General features: G+C 49.4%; 8 protein-coding genes across 8 annotated transcripts; 5 read left to right on the plus strand and 3 right to left on the minus strand.

Moving 5' to 3' along the window:
• Positions 1 to 256: 256 nt before the first annotated feature.
• CI109_102491 (uncharacterized protein) lies at positions 257 to 2580 on the plus strand (the record flags this gene model as incomplete). The annotated part of the gene is made up of 10 exons (XM_032004356.1): positions 257 to 628; positions 729 to 872; positions 963 to 1259; positions 1314 to 1479; positions 1546 to 1601; positions 1662 to 1800; positions 1849 to 1900; positions 1960 to 2185; positions 2242 to 2481; positions 2548 to 2580. 10 exons carry the CDS (start codon positions 257 to 259, stop codon positions 2578 to 2580), a joined length of 1725 nt encoding a protein of 574 aa, XP_031861221.1.
• A 49-nt stretch (positions 2581 to 2629) lies between these two features.
• Positions 2630 to 3672, minus strand: CI109_102492 (mitochondrial 54S ribosomal protein mL46; the record flags this gene model as incomplete). The annotated part of the gene is made up of 3 exons (XM_032004355.1): positions 2630 to 2818; positions 2943 to 3532; positions 3615 to 3672. The coding sequence occupies 3 exons, from the start codon at positions 3670 to 3672 to the stop codon at positions 2630 to 2632; spliced, it is 837 nt and encodes a 278-aa protein (XP_031861220.1).
• Positions 3673 to 4194: 522 nt separating this feature from the next.
• CI109_102493 (uncharacterized protein) lies at positions 4195 to 7380 on the plus strand (the record flags this gene model as incomplete). Its single annotated transcript, XM_032004354.1, has 7 exons — positions 4195 to 4596; positions 4651 to 4737; positions 4801 to 5394; positions 5452 to 5551; positions 5611 to 6085; positions 6151 to 7220; positions 7286 to 7380. The coding sequence occupies 7 exons, from the start codon at positions 4195 to 4197 to the stop codon at positions 7378 to 7380; spliced, it is 2823 nt and encodes a 940-aa protein (XP_031861219.1).
• A 1323-nt stretch (positions 7381 to 8703) lies between these two features.
• CI109_102494 (uncharacterized protein) lies at positions 8704 to 12018 on the plus strand (the record flags this gene model as incomplete). The annotated part of the gene is made up of 14 exons (XM_065967151.1): positions 8704 to 8965; positions 9156 to 9171; positions 9235 to 9326; positions 9385 to 9427; positions 9477 to 10282; positions 10349 to 10370; positions 10431 to 10527; positions 10595 to 10746; positions 10803 to 10900; positions 10967 to 11141; positions 11210 to 11339; positions 11406 to 11646; positions 11724 to 11858; positions 11939 to 12018. The coding sequence occupies 14 exons, from the start codon at positions 8704 to 8706 to the stop codon at positions 12016 to 12018; spliced, it is 2349 nt and encodes a 782-aa protein (XP_065823223.1).
• Positions 12019 to 12619: 601 nt separating this feature from the next.
• Positions 12620 to 14314, plus strand: CI109_102495 (uncharacterized protein; the record flags this gene model as incomplete). The annotated part of the gene is made up of 7 exons (XM_032004352.1): positions 12620 to 12682; positions 12836 to 12902; positions 12984 to 13049; positions 13154 to 13200; positions 13354 to 13629; positions 13841 to 14060; positions 14187 to 14314. The coding sequence occupies 7 exons, from the start codon at positions 12620 to 12622 to the stop codon at positions 14312 to 14314; spliced, it is 867 nt and encodes a 288-aa protein (XP_031861217.1).
• A 266-nt stretch (positions 14315 to 14580) lies between these two features.
• On the minus strand, positions 14581 to 19351 carry CI109_102496 (uncharacterized protein; the record flags this gene model as incomplete). The annotated part of the gene is made up of 27 exons (XM_065967152.1): positions 14581 to 15171; positions 15242 to 15262; positions 15319 to 15464; positions 15516 to 15581; positions 15633 to 15769; positions 15824 to 15865; positions 15915 to 15947; positions 16001 to 16271; positions 16329 to 16443; positions 16496 to 16530; positions 16582 to 16650; positions 16742 to 16814; positions 16873 to 17007; positions 17052 to 17101; positions 17152 to 17276; positions 17333 to 17346; positions 17400 to 17444; positions 17497 to 17560; positions 17608 to 17676; positions 17735 to 17765; positions 17816 to 17933; positions 17993 to 18071; positions 18125 to 18553; positions 18605 to 18706; positions 18754 to 18824; positions 18965 to 18986; positions 19053 to 19351. 27 exons carry the CDS (start codon positions 19349 to 19351, stop codon positions 14581 to 14583), a joined length of 3252 nt encoding a protein of 1083 aa, XP_065823224.1.
• Positions 19352 to 20081: 730 nt separating this feature from the next.
• CI109_102497 (uncharacterized protein) lies at positions 20082 to 22250 on the plus strand (the record flags this gene model as incomplete). The annotated part of the gene is made up of 10 exons (XM_032004350.1): positions 20082 to 20558; positions 20647 to 21005; positions 21057 to 21138; positions 21198 to 21328; positions 21384 to 21449; positions 21510 to 21616; positions 21673 to 21806; positions 21885 to 22023; positions 22081 to 22145; positions 22206 to 22250. The coding sequence occupies 10 exons, from the start codon at positions 20082 to 20084 to the stop codon at positions 22248 to 22250; spliced, it is 1605 nt and encodes a 534-aa protein (XP_031861215.1).
• A 269-nt stretch (positions 22251 to 22519) lies between these two features.
• Positions 22520 to 23612, minus strand: CI109_102498 (uncharacterized protein; the record flags this gene model as incomplete). Its single annotated transcript, XM_032004349.1, has 4 exons — positions 22520 to 22674; positions 22748 to 22844; positions 22966 to 23053; positions 23197 to 23612. The coding sequence occupies 4 exons, from the start codon at positions 23610 to 23612 to the stop codon at positions 22520 to 22522; spliced, it is 756 nt and encodes a 251-aa protein (XP_031861214.1).
• Positions 23613 to 23673: the final 61 nt, after the last annotated feature.

Below are 23673 nucleotides of genomic sequence, written 5' to 3' on the forward strand. Positions count from 1 at the left end.
ACATCATGATAGAATACATTCACAGTCGCACATTCTGCCACTTCATCTGCTGAACTCTCAGGAACAAACAGGTCTGGTGCCCCACCAGCGACAACCGTAAACAAATATAAGGATTCAGACCCAATGTAATATCCTTTCTTCCTATTCTCTTTTTGATGCGGGTGCCAGGACGCCCAAGCTTTCCTAGAGATGTTCAAGCGATAGTACCCAGTCCGCTCGAGGTGTAACGAGATATCCATTCTTAGCCCGATTCACGATGAAGGGCTCTCGTTTCCTCCTTCCTGCGCTATTCAAGACCATCGTCCTCCCTCCTCTTCTCGTCTACCTCTTCCTTTGTCTCCCAATCCTCAATCTTACTTCTTCACTTGTACCAATACCAACATATATCATCTCCTTCCCTCTTCTATTCATCCTCCGCTCATATCTCTCCCTCCTCCGCTCACAGCGACATGCAAGAAGTCTAGGAGCGATCGATACCCCCCGTGTGAAAGGGAGATGGCCTCTGAATCTCGATGTTCTGCGAGATTGGGCAAGAAGCGGGTCGGAAGAGGAAGTAGGACGTATGATGGTCCTTCTTGAGAGAAAGTATGGCAAGACGTATAATACCCGTGTACTAGGTGAAGATCAAGTAAGTGAGCTAGAACACTCGCATGATCACGGGATGCTCTGGTGATGTGCCGACAGAGAGTCACATAACAAGCTTACACAATATGCTTATCGTGGGACAGATCATATCTTCTGATCCGGCTGTGCTGAAGCATGTCCTCATCAGCGATTTTGACAATTTTGTCAAAGGTCAAAAGTTCAAAGATCGGGCAGAGGCTTTCTTAGGTGATGGGATTTTCAACTCAGATGGGGAGAGATGGAAGTTCGTGAGTGCCATCAATCCCGACGACTGCTCTGTCATAGGACAGCAATGACATAGCTCTCAGTTGACACTGACCATCTTGAGTGGTATTCAGCACCGGGCCTTACTTCGACCGTTCTTTCATCCTACTCATGTGTCTGCCGAGCTATTCACCACCCATGTCGACGCTTTCCTCTCGTCGATACCCATCTCGGGAGAGGCATTCGATATCCAAGCGCGATTGGGACAACTGTCCCTCGAGATGGCAGTGATGTGGATGTGCGGAGAAGATATGTCAAGCGTACCAATGGACTCGGATCCGAAATGGATCGCTGCGAAAGAGGGTCTGGGAAAGGCCATGACAGATGCTCAAAGAGTAGTAGGACGTCGAGTCAAAATAGGAACCATCTGGGTGAGCTACTCTTCCTCAGCACTGAACTGTAACTCTAGCTGACACTCGGGTCAGCCACTTTTCGAAATGTTTCAAGATCCCCTGAAAGAACCAATGACGACTATACGCACATTCTTCGAACCGATTATCGATAGAGCGATTGAGAGGAAACGACAACGGCAGATACTGGACGAGAATGAAGATATCAGATTCATCGATAGATTGGTAGATGTCACAGACGGTGAGTGACTTTTCACATCGCAGGGACGAGCTCGAGAGGCGTTCATGCTGAATCTCTCGCCTGAAGACCGGAAACTTGTCGAGGACCAGCTCATCAACATCCTCCTCGCATCCCGAGATACGGTGAGCTTTCCGTCTCCTTCCAACGTCGTAGAGAGATAGCTGACATGCACTACATGGTAGCTCGCTTCGTGCTTGACCTTTTGTGTCTACTCGCTAGCTCTACATCCCGATATCGCAAAGAGAGTACGCGAAGAGGTCAGGCAAGTGGCCGGGCAGGAGGGTGCGGTTACCAAAGATGTCATTCGAGATTTGAGATATAGTGAATTATTGTCCATTTCCGTCACGACTGTGGCTGACAACGATACAGGTCGTGCTTTCATCAATGAAGTATTGCGATTGTTCCCGCCGGTTCCCCTTAAGTAGGTCACGTTCATCATTCCGCTTGAAGCAGAAAGCAAGGCTGACCAGAAACCCATAGCATACGACGTACTCTCCGACCCTCACTCTTGCCGACTTCAGATGGTAGTCCACCAATGTACATGCCGGCGAACACGTCGATCATCATAGCCACTGTACTCTCACAACGTGACCACTCTGTCTGGGGAGAGGATGCAGGAGTATTCGATCCTGATCGATGGTTGGATGGTAAGCTCAGTCAGAGCGAGCGAGAAGGATTCATCAGTTGGAATATCGGGCCAAGGATGGTATGTCCCGGTCTCTGCGGATTTGGCACAAGCTGATCTGTGGAGTCTTGATTTAGTGTCTCGGACAATCATTTGCTCTGACGGCGATACAGACCTTCTTAGTCCTCTTGTCCCGACAGATGGACAGGGTCGACCACGCCGGTGAAGGCAAGGGAAGTCTGAAACTGGTGTTCGATGCCCAATCGACAAAGAACCGAATCCCAGACGGCTGGACTGAACATGCGACTCACGATGGTCGGGCAAGAGGGGGAAGAGATAGGATGTGGGTGGTGGCTGATGTAGTTCTCGCAATCAAGGTGAGTGATTCGCCGCATGATGTTACGATGTGTTAGCTGAACGCCATGTCTTGACTCGTGACATAGGGCGGTCTTTGGGTACACTATGGTTCCTCTTAGGATGGTGCTTTGGGAATGATGTATGTGTATGATGCATCGTTACCCTGCTCTACTCGACATCTTCTCCTGATTCAGGCTTGCCAAACATCCCCTTTATGCTTTCCCATAACTTCTCGTCGCCCTGTTTTCGAAGTCTGTCCTCAACTTCGGCGGCGGACAACCAAGCAAAGGCGGAATAGCCTGATGAGGAAGAAAGGGAGGGTTCACCTGCGAGGATGTGGCCTCGGAGGAAGAATGTCTAGAGAATTAGTGGGTATCAGCACAAATTCGTCAGAAGCGCAATTCGTAATAGTAAATTGCCATGTTTCACGAGGACACGGGAAGGAAAGGAAGGACTTGAGACAGTGAGCGGTTGTACTCACTCTCGACGCTCCGTCCTTGACGACGCCTACTGGTTTTCTAGTGACCAACCAGCTATCCATTCCTATTCCACCCAAACTGCCCTCTACACCTATAACCTTCTCCGTCACTGCCTCATCCAAAGCTTCCAATCTCTCCACTTGTGTTTGTGGGAAAGTCCATTTCTTATTTTGTTCTTGTTGCACCAAACAAAATACCTCTTCTTCGGGATACCTCTCCAAACTCTTCTCTCCTCTCTTCGTCTCCGCATCGGAATTCTCAAAATGATCTCTGGACAAGATCTCGTATTCCGTCTCAGGGGGGATATCACCTCCTACGTCTGGTGCTGAACCGGCAATCCGAGGACCGTAGATTTTGGAAGAGTATTCGTGGTCTGAGAGAAGATGTCGTCGCAGAGGGAGAGAGCCTGACTTGAAGTAGAATTCAAGAGGGAGAGGGGAGGATAGGGCATGTTGAACGGATTGCGAGTGGGAGTAATAGGCCGATTCGAAAGGTGTAGGTGTGGGCGTAATGAGAGGAGGTCGGGATAGTAGTAAAGATGCGATTAAGGGAGGAGGGGTCGTTGCTGAAGAGGAGGAGAATCGTTGGATCACTGTGCACGAACAAAGATACCAGGCCGATTTGATCATTAGCATACACACCTCACAGATGGTGGAACGGGCGACTTGACTTACCAGCTTTGCGAGGGACGGATCCACAAGCTTTTGTTAATGATCGGGAAGCGAATGACATTGTGCTGTAGATATCAGTCGAAAGAAGTCTATGTTGAGTCCAGTAAGAGATACAGCGAAGAATCTAACGATACGTCGATACACCGAAATTTCAGAGATGGTTCAAAGCGAAAGAAAGAAAGACCCGGAGCAAAGAATAGGTGAAACTTGTTAATTCCCCCCTCTTTACTTTGGGTTGTGGATTTATACAAACCTCCACTCTGCTTCGTGGCAAAATTAACTTTCTGTGTGATTTTGCTTCTTCAACTATCTCTGTCTTTCTGAACGATCGTTGTAGATCGTGAGAGACGTTGCGATTGACATAACCATAGTGCTGCGAAGAGCACTCGCGCTCCGTCGTCATTCTAATTCACCACTCAGTTTTATTCCGACTCATATCACTAGTTTTGCATTTATTACCAAACGATCAACACATACCCTTTCAACTATTACGCAGAACGACGGAAACACACAAATTATCGAACGATTTCATCATCGCTTGACTAGACTACACAACGCTCACGATCGCTTATCATCTCTCATCATGTCCACCAACAATGTCGCATCCTCTTCCTCTTCTTCTCCCGGCGTACCTTCCCCCACTACATCTTTTGCCTCCTACCTCCCCCACCTCACGACCGCCCTGGACACATTGACCACTCACGCTGCGGCTCTGCCCAACAAGTCGGACATATCGTTCCATCGAACTCTCGATCGGGGATTCGCAAAAGACTTGGACAAAGCTAGCGAGAGGGTCCTACAGATGACAGAACGTCTTTTGAGTCTGGTGGAGATCAGTCAGAAGGGCAACAAGGCGAAAGGGAAGGGGAAGGCGGTTTCTGCAAATACGCAAGTGAGGAGAAGGAAGATGGAAGACGAGGACGATGTGGTCGATGGATTCAGAGGTGGTGTCGTGGGTGTTGTTGATGGGTTGTTGGAAGATGCAGTGAGTATCAATGGTCACGTTGTGTTGTAAGTGTACCAGCTGATGGTAAGCTAGGACTCCGCCTTGGACGATCTGAGGGGAGATAAGAAGAAGGCAGCGATCGCTGTCAAGCCGTCATTAGCTGCTGCTGCGGGTCAAAAGGTGAGCCAGTTGTTGATATACCGCTTCAGCTGGTAACGTGTGATTGATCTCGTCTTCGTCTAGATCCCCGGACCATTTGCCAAGTCCAGAGAACGATTGCCCGTTGCTTTGTACCATGCTACAGACCTCACGAAACCACAGTTACTATTCCATGACCCAGTCAACAACTTCATCACCGAACCGTGGAAACCTTCGCTCACTACGAAACCTCACTCTATGGTCCCACTCGATTTTGTCCCTCCACTCGAATACGATTTGACCGAAGAAGAAGAGATGGATCCTTCAAAAGAATATTGGCGTAGAGAAAAGGAAGTTCGACTTCGACAACATCCCTACTTCTACGAGACGAGACATCTCCCATATCCTACATCGATGTTCATCGATTCTCCTCCCATCCCACCGAAAAGCTTCGAGGAAACGCCATTCGAATTCGTCGATACACCCCAAAAACTGGAAAAGATGGTGGAGAAGTTGAAAGTGGCTAAGGAGATTGCGGTGGATTTGGAACATCATCAAATGAGGAGTTTCTCAGGGTTCACATGCTTGATGCAGATTTCAACGAGAGAGCAGGATTGGGTTATTGATACGCTCGCATTGAGAAGGGAGATCAGAGAAGGCAAGCTGGGAGATGTCATGACAGATCCAGCGATCATCAAGGTGAGTTATACGACTACTTACTGGACCGCTGTTCTCCCGACTGACGCGATCCTATAGGTCTTCCATGGTGCGGAGAGCGATATCATTTGGCTGCAACACGATTTCGACATCTACGTTGTCAACCTGTTCGACACGTATCATGCATGTGTTGTGCTGAGTGAGTTGAGCCGCTGTTATCTTGTAAAGACCGACGTAGCTGATCAACGTGGCTCTCAGATATGGCGCAACGCTCCCTGGGCAGTCTCCTGCAACAGTACTGCGACTTCGAAGCGGACAAGCGATATCAGCGAGCCGATTGGCGAATCCGTCCGCTCGGCGAAGAAATGCTGCATTACGCTCGATCCGACACCCATTTCCTCCTTTTTATCTACGACAGTCTACGAAACGGTCTCCTCGAACAATCCTCTCGTCCGCCCTCTCCTGACCCAGAGGGGAACACCGTGATTGAGACTGCACGACGCAATCCCCAAGCAGCGATGAGAGAAGTGTTGTACCGATCAGCAGACACAGCGCTGAAGTTGTATGAGAGAGAAGTCTATGATGAGGAAACAGGTCGAGGACCAGGCGGGTGGGCTGCTGCGGGAAGGAAATGGTTGCCGAAAGGTGCGATCGACGAGGAAGCAGGATGGATATGGAGGAAGTTGCATACTTGGAGAGACAGACTTGCCCGGGAATTGGATGAGAGCCCTTAGTGAGTGAGACTCTGCTCCAATTCAGCATGCTGGGATGCCGTTCGCTGACATCGACCTTGCTCAGCTACCTCATGCCAAATGACATGCTCAAGACGCTTGCACTCTTGCAAGGCACAGCTCCTATACTCGTGCGACAAGCTGTCCGGGGCGGTGATCGCGCCCCACTCGCCGAAAGCCGACTGGACGACATCATCGCTGTCATCAAGTCAGCAAGAGCAGAGTTCGCTCGAAATATCCAAGCCAAAGAAGTCACCGAGAAGGAAGGGAAAGATAAAGTCAACGGTGTCATCAAACCAGTCCCAGCCAAAGCAGCTGCTGTTGTTGCGTCCGAACCAACTCCTGTCCCGGATGTATGGGATGCGATCACTGTTCAACCAAAGGTTGCTCCCAAGTCAGGATTATTCGGCTCGACCATCAAGTCCTCGACAGCTGCTTCGCCCTCAGGCAGCGCAAATGGAAAGTCGAGTTCAGCTCTGTTTGGCAAGACTCTGGAGAAGACTGGGAAAGGGAGAAAACCTCGACAAAACGGACGAGCGAAGGAGATGTCGCCCGGGTTCCAATCAGTCCAGAGCTCAATTCATGGGGAATTAGAGCCCAAGTTTGCTGTCCTTTCCCATGACGATGTGGATGTCGGTACGTCGATCAAGCCACTGGAACCGGAGACGGTACCTTTTGTGCCAGCAGAAGCACGTAAGACCACCACCATCGCCCAAGCGAATCTTAGCTCGCTTAGCGAACCAGAACAACCCACGACATCTGCTGCTGCCACTAAGAAAGTAGAGAAGGTGGAAGATGGCGTTGTTCAAGTCAAGAAATCGAAAAAGCAGAAGAAGAGGGATCGTGTGGGCTCGTCTAGCATCGCCAATGACGGCAGTGGGAAGAAGCCAAAGTTGATAAACGAAGGAGAGCGATCGGCCGATCAGGACGTCATCAGTGTCGATATCGACGCAGCTGGAACCAAATCTGTCAAGAAGGAGAAGAAAGCGAAAAAGGAAAAGGTCAATGTGCAAGATATCCCAGAATTCGATTACGCCAACGAACCTAATCTGCTGGATCAACCCGAAGGATCTGGCACGAAAGCGAGTGGGAAGAAGGGTAAAAAAGGGAAGAAAGGGAAAGATAAGCCACAGACTGGTGAGTGCGACAGATTGTTCAAAATCACCAACAGCAGTGTTCGTGACTGACTTTGGTATGTATAGGTATAGGTGCGGTGGAGATCCCTACGTTTGGACCGAGACCTGCTAAAGATGCGAGTCAACCGAAAACTGGAAATAAGTCTGGCACTTTTGTATAAGCAGGCCAGGCGCGTGGGCGTGGCAGAAGGTCAAAGGGAAATAACGAGATATTATCATGTAGGGGGTCAGACAGTAGCTATGTAGAACGGGGGAGTCACATGATCTGTTATTGTGCGTGCACATATGTCACGTTGAGACTCGCTTGCATGTTACAGTTAGTACATCGTGACCGGACTGGGAGAATAAATGCCCAACACGGCATTTGACTGCTCTTCTGGCATGCATGGGTTGCACTGGCATGTGGGATGGGGTGGTACAGCTCTGACTGAATCGGTGATTGTAAGATCTGTCTCCTAATTACAGTGTACAGTAATTTACCGAATCAGGAATATATGAGAATAACTGTCAGGGTACGCAGGGTCTTTTTATTGGGGGCCCATCTGTCTAACGCGTCTATTGCCGCCGAGTACTGCTACGACTGTACGAGTAGTACTGTACCGATTCCCGTAGCGTAACTTATCGTTAGACTTAACGGAATGTAACATTGACTAACTATTGAAGCTTGTCAAACAACAGAACGAAACAGACAGATATACGACAACAACGAGAACAAAGAGGGCCGCGCCAAACCATCGAGTGAGGGGATATCAACTCCGAGCTCTTGCTTCCGAAGCAAAATAAAGAGAACAGCGGAAACCTCCACACTGTATCAACTACGGTAGCTTGCTCCTCACTTGGCACATAGCGTCGGTACTGGTCGCGAAAGCCGGTCCATGGGAAAAATTAGAGTAAGTCCTGATCAGACATTCCTTCCTCTCCTCCCAATGACCGAGGTCTGCAAAGTTGACGATAGTTCGTACTACAGCCAGTGGAAAGCGATAATTGACATCTGTATAATTGATCATCATTATTATTATTCATACCCCAGCTCGGTTTACGACTACTCTCCTCCCTTGGTCTCCTCACTCTTACGACACACACTTACCTTATTGTGGTGGCGGTTTTGTTTTTAAGCGATTCCCTTCTTACACCCACGACCAAGTCGCAAGTCAAGTCGAACCGACTTCCGATACACAAACTTTTTTTCGCTTGTTCGAGATACCAGTGATAGTCAAACAGAGGACATCTCCTGTCTCTTGTGTCCATTCACTTCACATGGTGATCGAGTTCCCGACATAGAGGTTGTGGAATCCCTTCCTTCAAGTCGTCCCCCTGGATCAATCCCATTCTCTTGACGCGCGGTCCAAAAATAACTCGGAAAACGGAGGATCAATCAACCACCGATATATCCACGCCTTCTCTCTCGAGGCGGGATCGTCCTTCGCGTCAGCTCAATCGTTCTCCTGCCGGTCGAACACGTCCACTCGTCCGAACGACTCAAGATGAATCACCATCACAACCACCACCACCAAAACCATGGGTACAACCTACCGCCGTACAGCTCCGATCCGTCCACCTCGTCAAATGCAATGGGCATGTCAATCGGTGGTCTGAGTCTGAGCAGAAGAAATTCGTTGGAATTGCAGAATATCGAGGATGAGCGCAATGATAGTAGAGATGAGGAGCAGCAATATGAGAGTGGGAGTGGGAAGAAGCGGAAAAAGGGAAATGAGGACGGGAGAGTGAAGAAGACAAGGCAGAGTCGTGAGTGTCCTTGTCTCGGTTCGATTCTGCTCGAATCCTCAATTTGAGATTGCGTCGTTCAAGAGGTGACTGCTGACAACTTTTGCGCTCTGCGTTTCACGTCGTCCGCAGAATCGTGTGATGGTGAGTATAACCTCGTCCAGCGGCGCGTGAAGGTTACTAATCGGGCCCGTTATTCTGATTCTACCAGCATGTCGAGCAAGAAAGTACGTTGGCTGTTGCCAACCTCTATCATTTCCGTGATGTTAAGCTCACGCCCTTTGTTACAGGGTCAAATGCGATCGTCCTCCGCCAGGAACCGTCAACCCTCTTATTCCCCCGAAAGATGTCTGCTCGCATTGTTCACATCTTGGCTTAGCCTGTACGTGTAGTTGGCGGGTGGTATTGTCGGTTCCACGACAGCTGACACGCCTCTGTAGGCACATTCGACTATAAGCCCAAGAAGCGAGGACCACCGAATATGTGAGTGACCACTTTGCGATCGTGTTATCGAGGCTGACAATCCGCCAAGGTATGTGAGGAGGATGCAAGGCGAAGGGAGCGCCAGCGATACCCCTAACGAGACACCTGCGCCTCTACCGGAACCTAGTCTCAGTCTGAGCCGACAACCATCCAACCCGTCTCCAGAGGTATTGGTGACGCCCGTGGCCGATCATACAATGCTATATCATGATGGCGCCAAGCGAGATCGGGAGAACTGGGAATCGAGTATGGGTATGACCGTTACCTCCTCCAGCGTGGGACCGGGACCTCCACACTCTGCGCCCCCATCGACAACGCAATATCATCAATCCCTGCCAATGTCAAACAACTCTTCCCCTGCGAGCAGAACCTATCAGACGAGCTCACGCGTCTCTTCGCCCCTGCAGAGATCGGGTTATCCTAATCTTCCAGCTGAGGCAATACGGGGCACTGGGTTATTGATGCCGCAACCGCAGAAGGAAGTACCGAGAATCTCCCCACGGTTGCCATATATTTGGCCAACGCATAGCCAACCCGACAATCCCTTTGACGCGATCATGCCTCGGACGAAGCTCTACCAGATCATCGACCTCTACTTTGATTACATATATTGTCTCATCCCGTGTTTACACAAACCATCGCTGATACACGATCTTAACATGAGGCGAGAAGAGAGACCAGGGCAGGAAGAATGGATTTGTCTGGTGTTGGCCGTCGCTGCTTCCACACTCGCTCAGCTGCCACGAAGCTTCACATCGATGACTCGCGTGGAAACGCGCGAGCTGGTCGTCAAATGTGACAAAGTGGTCAGGGTATATATGACCAAGGATTTCACGAATCTCACTGTAGAGAGGAGTAAGTGCCTGTGCCATCTTGCAAAGCTAATCACACCTGACTGACGAACCGATTTGTCCTTTGCAGTTATTATGCTCTATCATAGCGTGTGAGTATACCAAGACACAGTGTTCAGGCGGACGTAGCTGACATCAAGCGACGCCAACAGCTTTGTGCATAGATCCACTGGATCGCATCAGATCGCCAATGGCGAGATAGGAATGATATGCGCATTCATGACCACACTACACATGCATGACGAAAGGGTGAGTCTCGGTCTCCATACTCCCAATACGAGCTGCCCGATCCTCAGACTCTGATTTTGGAACGCAGAGCTATCGTAACTGCGAACCTATCGAACGGGAGTTGCGCCGGCGGTGCTTCTGGCTCATGTATGGTGCGGACAAAACGATCGCGGCGATAGACAACATCCCCACCTTTATGCAGGAAGATTACTGCGTCGACGTCGGACTGCCTAGTAATCTGTGAGTGTTCGCAAGCAGACGCTCTTGATTATGCATGGGCTGAAACTGAGAGACAGGGATGACGACTACATAACAGCGGATACTTATTTACCTCAGCCAGAAGGCTATGTACCCCAGCTATGCGGTTTCCGTATCATTACAGAAGTACACCAAGGTATGTCCACATCATCGACCGGGAACCAGATCGCGTAAAAGCTGATCAGAGTTACGGGTCTCTCAGTGACTGGTCACATTCTCAATATCAGAAGGCAGGACAAGGTTAGGCCCCCTCAAGGCTATGCCCTCCATATGCGATTGAAGGAGATCGACAAGGCATATGACAGATTGATGGCCATTACCGACAATTCTCCCCCGCAATTGAGATTGGACTACAAGCGTGACAGGAGAAGTCCCAAGTGAGTGTGCATGTCATTGCGCCAAGGACGCAAGACGACACATATTAACAGAAACCCGGACACGATAGATCATTGTCTCCCGGTTGGGATGTAAGAGCAAAGAACGATATACGAGCGATATTCCTCGATCCCCATCCCGACACTGAGCAGAACAAAGACTTTTACGTCGTGCAGCAGGCTAATATATACGTGACTCAGGTGAGTTTGTCACCATTCGCCCGATGGGGTCTTAGTCGCCTAGCTGATCTCGAACGTTTCTAACAGCAATTCGTTCGGTATACGATCATACAATATCGGAATGAGCTGTTGAACCTAAAAGCTAGTCAAGACGGTGTTCGGCCCGCCTGGTCGGAGTCATCATCGTCAGCCCATCGATTCCCTGGAGATACAACGATTGGACTACGAGAGAAAGCTCGATGGCTCGGGAGGAGCTATCAAGAAGAGTGGGAAGAAGTAATCATTGACATGTTGGCGATCTTGCATGCGATCCCGATGAAAGTGTTGGGTAAGTCTTCAACATACGGATATCGAGACAGATTGCGACAAGCGCTTACATTTTCAATTCTGTCGTCGCATGACCAGCTGTCAACAGTTTCCCAGTTGTTGAAAAAGTCAGATTTGTCGCTTCTGCCTTACTCGATGCGATCAATCCGAATGAGCCGCAAGCTGCTTCAAAGGCAGAACAGACACCAGCTCAACGAGCTCAAAAGAACCTCTGTGAGTATAGTCGCCATCATTCACGCCTGTCCCAAGCCCGAAAAGTGGTTACTGATTTGTGATGATCGTGTGACCTATAGGGCAATTCTTGAGCATCCTGTCGGGAATCGAGGCGTTGTACTCGTTGACGGATGATCCGTCTGGATCATTAGGGAGGTAAAATGAACGGCATCACGATGCTCGTAGAAAGTAGTTGTAAATCAAATGTACGCTTGGAAGAAGGCACAGGGACAAGATAAGGATGTTGTATTTCATACAAGTCATGCATGTAGGAAGCATCTGTCGTGTGTGTACGTGAGATTCCAGATTGACGCCGATAAGATTAACCTTGTTTTTTCCTCTCTTAGCGCGGTTCAAACGTTGATGACGACGAGGACGCCACACTGTGTTTACCCCGAATAAGATCCTCCTTGCTTCGGTTCATCCCTCCGCATCATCACATCACATCATTGGACTGTACTATCAGTCCCTCTTAACACAACTTGGCTCCTTTCATTCAATCACTCTTTTGTTCCTCTCACCCTGCATTCCTTTGTCTGGGCGATCTGAGTTTGGACACTTTGATCCGCGTCGGTACCTAATAACGGATAACTTACATCCAATTCAGATCGATCGCTCTTTGGTCCTTCCTTTGTCCTTGTACGGTATATAACTATATCCACCTGAACGGACTAGATCGGTTCAAGCTTTATCTAAACCGTGATCCAGACTTGTAACTCGCCAACCTTACGAATCACACGACATACGAAGCACGGACGACGATGGTGAAATACATCTATACGTACCTCGACGAGTTCTTTGACTTGTCAGACTGGAATGATGATGTGAGTATAGCGCGTACGTCTCATTCACCGCCCATCCCATCTGGGGAGATTGAGAAGTCCTGGTCTACGGAACACTCTACGATCCGACTCGTCTCGCTTATCCAATTAGTCGGACTGAGATGACAGCTGATAACATCGCTTGTGAATGTGCAGATCAAAGGTCCATTCGGATTACGACCTCCACCTGGTGATTGGGCTGAATTCAAAGCTAGAATCAAAGGTCAGTGGAGTCGAGATCTGGTACACTCACCGAGTGAGCCGAGCTGCGCAGAGCTGATATTGTGTCTTCATAATCGCGTAGAGCTCGATGACGCTTGTGCAGAAGGAGAGAGGGTCAAGGTGATCTACGCAGCGAGACATGGTCAAGGTGAGCACCAATCTTCCTTTCTTCTATGGTTCCCTTCATCATGATCATCGGTCCGACAGAAGATTGCATTTCGGGGTGGAGAGCTGATTTCGGAATTGATATAGCTGAACACAATGCGGTGATGGAACGATACAATTGTACTGGTCACGAAGTGAGTGTATAACTCGGTCATCGTGTTCGGCAAAGCCACCCACCCACCAGTATCTACAGGGGTACTCACCGTCGAGTCCCTCTCCCTCTCCTAACCCCCTCCCCTATTACGTGTTGAGATAGTCCTCTGCTGATCCCCACGATCTTGTCACAGGCCGAGCAGTATGCCAATCTACTCGATCCATATCTCACCGTCCTCGGTCGATCCCAAGCCGCCGCGACGGCTTCTGCCGTCCAACGAGAAGCGAAGAGGGGAATGCCATTGCCCGAAAAATGGTTTGTGAGCCCCTTGAAACGCGCAGGAGAGACTTGTGGGATCGAGTGGGGTTGGTTGTTCGGAGACGATACCTCCAAGTCTGGTGGAGTCGACGCTGCAGCTGCTGCGGCGGGCGGTGACTTGGGTCATGGTGTACCTGCTAGTGTGGTTGAGGTGAGTATCAGCGTGGACGGGGTAAAGACTATGAAAGGGACTTTACTGACTCTACTCGTTACCTCTCTGTATCGCTCCTCTTACTTCCTGCTGACCCTCGAATCATCTGACATCGTCACCTCTTACGTCCCTCCCCGGCTCTACGTCACCCCATGACCGGACTCCGGACCTTCATCGACATTGCACATCCCACGTTGTTCCAACGGAACAGAACATCCGAGAACATCTCCATGTCCACATATGCGACTCTCGCGTCTCAGTCACCGAACTGAAGACTGAATTCCCATCATTCGCTTTTCCAGACGATATGAGCGATCTCGATACCATTTGGAAGTCGGGCAAAGAGCGAGATCGTGAGACGGAAGAAGAGTTGGTAGCGAGGTGCGGGAAGGGTATTGCAGAGGTTCTACATCTCAGCGAGGGATCTACCTGTGAGTGTGATACGTATCTCTGTGAGCCGTCGCATCACTGCCGATGTCTCGTTTCGCCCTTCTGTAACGTGTACCGTTCTTTGCTAGAATCCATAAACGCTGATACTTCTTCTCCTTCCCCCGCAGACGTCAGCGTCACAGCTCATTCTGGCGCGATGAGAGGTATTTACAAATCTCTCGGCGTGCCTGCTCGTCCCTTAGTAGTCGGCGAGATGAACGTACTTGTTCTTCGTGTCAAAGAAGTTCAAGAGTAAGAAAGAGTAGGAGTGTGTATCGGGAGAAGAATGACCAAAGGCGTATATATCCATCATCCACTGTTGACCCCCCTGATTTGTGCCGTTGTCATGTCAGTATATACATCTATGCATTGATGTCATGCTATGTTCATGCTATGTATGATATGCTACAGAATGTCAGAATATGAATTGTATGTATGCGAGCCTCACTGTTCCCCTCTCTTACTGAACTTGCTCCTCGTCCTCGTCCTTAGACACAGAACCTCCCCTCCAGCCGATACTCGCTACACCTTCTCCGCTGCTTCCGTCACAGCCTCCGCTTTGGCTTTGTCCATACTCGACCTCGACAACTTCTCAAACACAAAAGTGACTCTTCCTGTCCCTCCTCTCTCTGCCAACGCCTTAAGATCATGTCTCATCGTCGCCGGATCTGTATTGCTCGACAGCGACTTCTTCTTGATCTTGCCCGTGGCAGCTTTATCCTTCATAGCTTTGCGTTTACTCGGTAAGACTGGTGCCGGAGTCGACGTCCCGTCTGACCCTACTCCATCCTCGTCTTCGTCTTCATCTTCGTCATGCGAATCCATGACCTTGTCATCGTCACTCTCAACAACGCCGTCGGAGAGTTGTTCGTCGTCAGACCCAGGGTCGACCTTGCGCTTCTTCCTCTTAGTAGACGAGACCGTTTCGTCGTCGTCATCTTCTACATCGCCAGAAGTAGTAGGCGAACTAGATGTCTGATCGCCGTCCCATGCGTCCCATAATATGTTATAGAGCAGATTGTCTTGAACGCCGTCGAAAGAGCGATGATTGAATGGGTCGAAATGCGTCCATTTCTTCAGAGCGGCAAGTTTGTCCTTTGCCTCTGCTGCGGCCTGTGGAGCGGTCAGCATGTCTATGTCAGTGTGGGACAGCATGTATAGTGTACTGCGAAGTGCGGCTTACCTTGCGGCGCATTTTGGGAGTCTGGTGAATGCTTATGGTCAGTTGATTATACCTCTCCAAAAGCTCCTATAACTTACAGGCTCCGGATCATACTCTCCTGCAGAGACGAAACCGGGCGTCTCATCGGTATCATCGTCGTCTTCACCGATGGTGCTGTCGTCCGTCATAGTCTCGTTGATCTTCTCCGACGTGGGTTTGGTACAAGGACATCCGAGCAAATCATCTTGTAAGACATGTCAGCTTTCGGTGAGCAGCTGCAAACCTCTCAGCTTACGAGTTAGACATCCATCCGTCTTGAGTTTCATCGTGAAGATGTCCTTCAGCTCAGCCGGCGAGAATGCTGAACAGCCAAACGTCAGCTGTGCTATGCGATTTGTACGCGCCGACTCACAGTTCTTCGTGTCCTTGGCTTGGTCCAGCATTTGGTCCGAAAGACCGGTCTTGGTCAATTGACGTTGATAGATCTTTTCATCGATCGCATTGGTAGTCAAGAATCGATAGATGTAGACAGGTCGTTTCTGGCCATCACTGCCGGAGAAACGTGTCAGATTTGGTTATACAACCGACATAAACCCTACTCACCGATGAATACGGGCCATAGCCTGCGAATCAGTGGACGGATTCCTGTGCCATGGTGTCAGCAATAACACCTCCACGCACGTGAACGGCTCACCAATCGCTGTCGAAGAGAATCAACCTCGAACCACTATCATACATAGTCAGCGCCAGAACTGGTGAATAGACTACAATCCTAATCACCCGATCAGGTTCAGTCCCACCCCACCAGCCTTAGCACTGAGAAGGAACACAAAGCTCTCTTCTCGCTTCTTGTCCCTGTTGAACGTTTCGACCAGTTCCTGCCTTTGTCTCTGCGGGACTGACCCATCAAGTCGAACAAAGGGGTACTTTCGGATTTTCATGAGACCTTGAATCAGGTCAAGAGTTGCTGTCCAGTTGGAGACGACAACGACTTTCTCTTCCGTGGACTGATGTATGACAGCGAGCATCTTGTCGAGCATGAGCATCTTGCCTGTAAGGTGGGGTCAGTGCTTTGAAGTACATGCCCATCGCAGTCAGCGCAACTCACCGCTTGTCGTGACGTCGTTGATGTTGGTATCCTTGGGTATCGCTTGTTGGGCTGCGTTAGCCACACTTTGGATCTCCTCTGCCTTGACACCTTCATCATCCTTTTTGCGAAGCAACTGGCAGAGCAGTATTAGCGAGACATTCCAGTGATGCCATGACATGACTTACCATCGGCGAATTAGAAACCTTTCTCATCATATCGACTAAGAAACATCAGCCACGGGTGCGTAACAGTAGTACGTGACTCAACTAACTCAGAGCAAGCGATTGTGCGCCAGCGCCACGGATCATTCCACCAATCATAGTTGGATCCAGCAGCCTCGCTAGTACCGAGAGCTGCAGAATAGAAGGTGCGATGAAGATGACGTATTCGACTGTTGTCATTAGCGTCGACTATCTCTGCAACAAACTCACATTTCGGAGGCAGGTATCCACTCAGCACATCGGCTGTACGTCGCAGAACAAACTGTCTGGACAAATCGTTCAACTTGAAACACGAAGGTAATCAGCACTTGATAGTCGGATGGGTGACGATCAATACTCACTGCATCTGCCTTCTCTTTGCCGACCTCGAGCTCCTTGGCTGTACAACCAGGAGTTCGACTTTTCAAGATTGGCTTTTCGTAATGTTTGACAAACTTGTTGTACGCGCCAAGTAGACCAGGGCATGCAAAGTCGGCCTGGAGGGACGTCAGTCATGGCGGCAGCCACTACAATCACTCACCATTGACCAGTATTCTCCCAGATCATTCTGCACTGGCGTTCCGGACAAGACTGAGAACTGTATTAGCAAAGTGACGGTAGGGGGAGGAACAAGAACATACTGATCCGTCTCTGTGTCCGCAATTTCTCGAACATCTTGGTGGTCTTATTATCTTTGGATTTCAAACGATGTCCTTCGTCACAGACAATCAGGTCGATAGGTGGAACACATGCTGCTAGTTTCTTGCTATAGGGACAAGCATGTATCAGTATGACCCACTTGGCTGGCAAGAAAGACCGTACATTTCCTTGCGCAGCTAGAAGGCAGATTATCAGTTAGCGTTGCCGAACGACCATGGGAGATACTCACTCTCTCATATCCAATGATGAGTACTTGTTGGTAGTTGCCATTGATCTGTCGAATCTGAGTGTCAGTGTTCGCCTTCCCAGATCCATCTGATACCCACGAAGGATGACACAGCGTTGTTGCTACTGCCGTCCGCTACCACAACATTGACCCGTCTATCCACCCTAACCGGGACGTCAGCCCGGTCTCAGAAGCGGTGAAGTGGACATACCACTTCTTGAACTCTCTCTTCCAGTTGTCTACCAAAGTCACAGGACACACAATGAGTGCCTTGCTGACACTAGAGGAACGAGATGATTCGTCAGCACAGCCCAGCATCACAGGCGAGATCTGCTCACATTGAAGACTGATTTGCAAACGGTGATTGTTCTATTGTGTTGTCAATATACGTTATATCATGAAAATTATGAGCAACTCACTCAATAGGGTATATACCAGCGCGATGGTTTGAAGCGTTTTGCCAAGACCCATTTCATCGGCAAGGATGCATCCCTCCGCCTCTGCGTCTGTCATCCCCATTGCACAGTTGTACATGAACTTTCAGCATATTAGCCAGCCATTCTGCTCAAAAACGAAGGAAGAATGGATTCACATACCTTCACCCCCTCCTTCTGGTGATCCCGCATAACAGCAGACAATAATGGATCGACAACGACGTCGATTATGTCGGTTCCTCTGGGTGATAGCGGTCAGCTGACCTGTCATCAATGATGTTAGTATTTACTCACTTCAGTTTCCCCAGTTTGGGATCGGGTCGTTTCATGACCACCGCGCCAGGTGCATGTGGGTTATGCAGTGCTCCTCCCCATTGCAATCTTTCCTTATTGCTCTTTTCGCCCAGAACGATCCGTTCCACTTTGGGCTTCGGTGATGGCTTCGAATAGAAAGAAGCTGCCGCAACAGCTTTCTGTGGGACCACTGGCGTGAATGGTTTGTTGATGGGATTGCTCGGCAGTCGGGATGGACCAGCTAAAGCGTTTCCGTCATCTTCGTCGTCGACACTCCTGGCTGGTATGTAGCCTCCTAGGCGTCGTGGCTCGTGAGTCTGAGTGGGAGGCCGAAACGGCTTGGCGAAAGTAGAAGGCTGGTATCCATTCTTGACGACCGCAGGAGCGTTGGATCTGGGTTTGTTAAGAATGGAGGTAGATGCCTTGAACCTGTATTGCGGTCAACAGACATCTCTGGCTAGAGGGGAGATCGGTACTTACTCATCAGAGGTCACTTGACGATCGACAATCGTATCGTAGTTCCCGATTCGGAATTCTTGCTCTGGCCTGACTACTCTATCACCAGAGCTACCTACACCCATACTGCTCCACGCATTAGCTACTGCATTGCGTGACGATCACGAACTTACTGGTCTCCTTCTTCGCCAACCATGATGATCTTGGTACCTTCCACCTTGAAGAAGCCATCTCCGTCCCAGGTCTCTGATCGTTTTCCGGTTGATTAGCAGTGCAATTGACTGACTAAAGAAAGACAATTGTACTACACTCACTGTGCTGTGATCCATGAAAGAGTTGAGATTGATCAGCTGGGCAATCATCTTACTTCCAGTGCTGACTCACCTTTTTCATTTGTGGCTTTCTCCTAACGAAGCTTTGAATTAGCTCTCGACGGGACTCGCAACTATCATATCAAGCAGGTCCAACTCACCATTGTACCGCAAAATACTCTGCATACTTTGCTGATCCGCTATTAACCTGATAAACCATTCTCCCACCTCGTCCTACACTCATCTCAACCTTTGATTCTTCCCTCCCATACTTCTTTTGCAGAGCGACTTGCGGTGTGAGCGGTATAGGACGAGGAGTAGGTAGAGGAAGACTCCCCCCCTCGTCATCGCTGGCAGAAGAACCTTCTGAACATGAATCGGGGATCGAATCTACCTGGGTTGAAATTGAATCGATAATGTCCCCCAAGCTTCGTTTCGGCTTAGTAAGAGTGGCCATCATCTTGTCTCAAGGTGACCCGACCCTGCTAGCCTTTTGAACGTCGCTACGGTGGGAGAGAAGCAAAGAAGGGGGAAGTAAGGTTGAAGGATGGTGGCAACATTACATTACAACAACTTTTGCGCGCCTGTCTTCTATTGTATCGGTCGCGTCAACCGGCGGTGGAGGGATGGATGCGGTATTGTGTTTCTCAGAAAACTGGGATTTTGGAATTCTGAGAAAACTGCCTTAAGATGGCATTGATGGTATTTATCCACGTGAGCAACAGACGATCAGCGCGGCCGATTTTGACGGACAAGGTACGACGTTTGTGGAGACTCCGCATTACGGATGATGACTGGTGATGAGCTGGGATGCTTGATCGATCGAGAGTGTGATCAAATGTGAACCTTGAGCCTACTCCATGCCGGTGGGGAAGGGGGAATGATAACGATGGTGACGATATCAGTAGTATGATAATAATGTTCTCGTCTTTCTCAATCACGTTTCATTATCGAGCTATAGCAAATTGTTTTGATTTGATCATCAAAAGAAACTTCCTGTGCGCAACCCAGTAGATCCTCATTGCTTCCGATACAAGCGGTAGGTGCTTCTTCTAGGATTCAATCGCTTTTGATGGACCTCTCATCGATACTCCACTCACACTGACCTTGTAGCCAACATCGTTGTCACTTGTTGATCACAACTCAATTCGATACCTTGTCCCAGAACCGCTTTCGATACGATATACATCATGTCCAGCTCTTCCGATTTGAGCGATGTGACCTCGGCTACTACACCCGATACCATCCCATCCACTCCCATCAATTCCACCTTCTCCTTCACCCCCATATCGACCGCAGTCGTTCCTCATGCTACCAAGACATACACCGAGTCCTTACTCTCCCTCACCGACACCCTCACATCAACGGTCACCTCATCCCTCTTCTCGCTCTCACACTTCCAACCCTTGATAGCAGGTGCACGACTCGCTATCATCAGTATGATGTCTCAGTCCATCACCTACGGCAGACTCAGGATCTTCACACCTGATCAACAGGTATACACCTTCCCTCCTGGGAAAGACGAGGAAAGTGAGGAGGAGACGGCAGAGATCAGAGTGATTAGGGATGCATTCTGGTTGAGGTTGGTGACCCTTGGTGATCTGGGTTTCGCAGAAGCGTATATGGCAGGTGATTGCGAAGTTTCGGATCTAGTTCAAGTCTTCAAGGTTCGTATCTACCCTTCAACACTTTCAACAGAGACTCTCACTCAAGCTGACCAGTTTCTTCCTTGACGATCCCTTGTCTGCCCGGCAGATCTTCATCCGATCCAGGCCCGCATTGACAAACAGCAATATCTCCGGTGTCACCACTATCCCCTCTCGTCTATTCTCCCTCATCACTTCACTCACCAACTCCCGTTTCGCCAACACCATTTCCAATTCATTGTCCAACATTCAGGCGCACTACGATCTTTCCAATGGCATGTTCTCTAGTTTCTTGTCGGCTGACATGACATACTCTTGTGCAATCTTCCCAGAGCTGGACAAGGACTTGAGGGGAAGTGGCAGTTCGAACGGAGGTCTTGGTCTCAAGAGGATTGTTGCGGAAGGGCAAGATGAAGATGGAACAGAAGACAAGGATGAGCTGGAGGAAGCCCAGCTGGCGAAGTTGAGGTGAGTGTGGAATCTAAGCCTGTTGGCAATGTGGTGCTGAGCTTGACCCAGACATATCATACGCAAAGCCGATATCCGACCAGGTCACAGAGTACTCGAGATCGGTTCTGGCTGGGGTAGTCTTGCCATAGAGGTAAGTCTTTTGCTATCACGGTGTAAAGGTGTCACAGTCACTAAACACTTTGTTCCCAGGCTGTTCGCATGACCTCCTGTACAGTTGATACCATCACCTTGTCGGCACAGCAGAAGGCATTGGCCGAGGAACGGATTAAGAGAGCAGGGCTCGCTGGGCGAATCCGGGTATGGTTACTGGACTACCGAAAGTGGGTGTTATCACACCAAGCAGATCTGTGTTTCTGTGCTGACCGTACTGCCTAGATTGCCGGAAAGCTGGAAGGGATCATTCGACCGCGTAGTGTCCATCGAGATGCTGGAGGCTGTTGGGTGGGTAGACTTCCTGCCTCAAGCATCCCGCACCGCTGATTCCGCTGTTCGGTCGCGTAGCAAGGAGTTCACAGAAGGCTACTTCTCGGTCATCGACCAGATGCTTAACGAATGCGGAGTCGCTTGTATCCAAGTTATCACCATCCCAGAGTCCCGATTTGACAAATGTGCGTAAAGTGGACAACTCCTTGGACAGACAAGCTGACTTGTATACGCAACGTAGACCAACAAGAGGTTGATTTCATCCGGAAATGGATCTTCCCTGGGGGATTCTTACCGACCGTGACATACGTTGTGGATGCGATCCAAAAGGGTGCGAAGAACAAGCTCGTCGTAGACAGTATCTCTAACATCGGTGTAAGTACCACTTTTCCAATGCGTTCACGCTCTGATCAACAACGAAGCTAATTGCTATTCTGGTCCCGACCCGTACAGCCGCACTACGCTCGAACATTGCGAGAATGGCGTCATCGCTTCATCGCCAATTTCTCCAGCCGAATCGTACCTGCTTTGGTGGCTGAACATCCCGAGATGACAGAAGAAGATGTCGAGGTCTTCAAGAGGAAATGGATATGTAAGCGGAGATGAGCATTAAGAGCAATTTTGCGTAAAGCTGATGATGTGCTGTTAGACTATTTCTGCTACTGCGAAGTTGGGTTCTCGGAACGAGTGTTAGGAGATCACATCTTCACGATAGTAAGTGTCTCAACCTGATCGATAGATGTGATTTGGCTCAACAGTTTCTTGAACGTATAGGCTCGAGAGGGAAATGCGGATTACGGATGTACGACCTTCGTGTGATTCTGAGTGAAGCGTAGTGCTTGATATAGAAGGGAAAATGGGAAATAGAGGATCAAAGGTGTCTTGGGCAATACAGTAGTACATAAGGATGACAAGGTTGTGTTTGGGAATGCCAATGCAACCGCTTTCTCATAGCGCGACGTCCCTCAGTTTTGATATCTTCTTAACGGGGATCGTTCCCCAGTACACGAAACAATGTACATACTACATTACAACGACAAATATGTTACTATACAACGCTTTTACTTCTCTCTGTTACATGACGTATTTCATCTCCGCCTGAACAGTCCCTTCTTCACTTTTAGTCCCGTTGATAGACCACTTCCTCTTCTGCCCGCTTCTTCAAGCTGAAGTCGTGCAAGTTTGAGATGATAAGGTTGGAGCGGACCAGTCGGATGAGCAGAGTGTGGTTGTAGGTCTTTCGCTATGATACGAAAAGGGAAGATCAATCAGTTTACTATTATATCACGCACCCGCTTGGAGGTGGTCCCACTCACCTAGTTCGATGACGTCTGCTATGAAAATCTTGGCCATACCTGCTACGACCATACACATTTGGGGAGGACAATGTTGGTCATACAAATCACGATTGAGCTAGCCAGTCCGAACACATAGCAAGTCAGCTTTAACGAAGGAAGTTGAGGAACAGAAGAGACAGGCTGGGAAAACATTTGGTTGGTGCTTGAGGAGGAAAGTGGTTAGGAGTCGGACATACCCTCTTCACAGCGTTCTTGTTGATGGCGACGGTACTGAACGTGTCGAACCGTTTTGTCTGATCTGGATCGAGCTGTTCTCGAAGCAGGCTGCGATGGAACGGGGGCAAGCAAAGATGTCAGCTATCTTTCCTATATGATGCCAAAGTAAAGAATGAAGCAGATTGTCCTTGCTCCCCCCTCGCTCGCTTACGGTTAGGGATTTCGAAGTGAGATCATATGAGTCCACTCACAAAGTCTCTTCTCGTCTTTTCTGACCTTTTCGTTCAATCTCTTCTCTCTTGTCCACTTTACTTCGTAACGACTTGTTGTCCCCCCTGAGTGTATTGGCCGTATTCGCTCTGATCACCACTGGATCATCATCCCCCTCACCCTCATCCCCTTCACCTTCACCTTCACCTTCTACTTCAGCATCACCCTCACCCTCATCTTCATCATCATCGTAATCCTCATCAATCCTCCTTCTCCTACTTTGAGGCAAAGCGACCAGATCGTTCTCGTCCACATCATCATCTTCGTCTAGTAATACTCGATCGAGCTTACGCCGTTGTTTTGCATTAGGACGTTTTGGCGATGGATGATGTGCAGAAGGAGTTGACGGGCCGGGAGAGGCGGTGGAGCGAGAAAGGGGGAGAACGAGGTGGGACATCGTGTGAAGTGACAGACAACGTCTGCGATGTTTCCTCTAGCCTAGGTATTCCTTGGAATGT

This window comes from Kwoniella shandongensis, chromosome 4 (assembly GCF_008629635.2).
Source record: "Kwoniella shandongensis chromosome 4, complete sequence".
Taxonomy (NCBI): domain Eukaryota; kingdom Fungi; phylum Basidiomycota; class Tremellomycetes; order Tremellales; family Cryptococcaceae; genus Kwoniella; species Kwoniella shandongensis.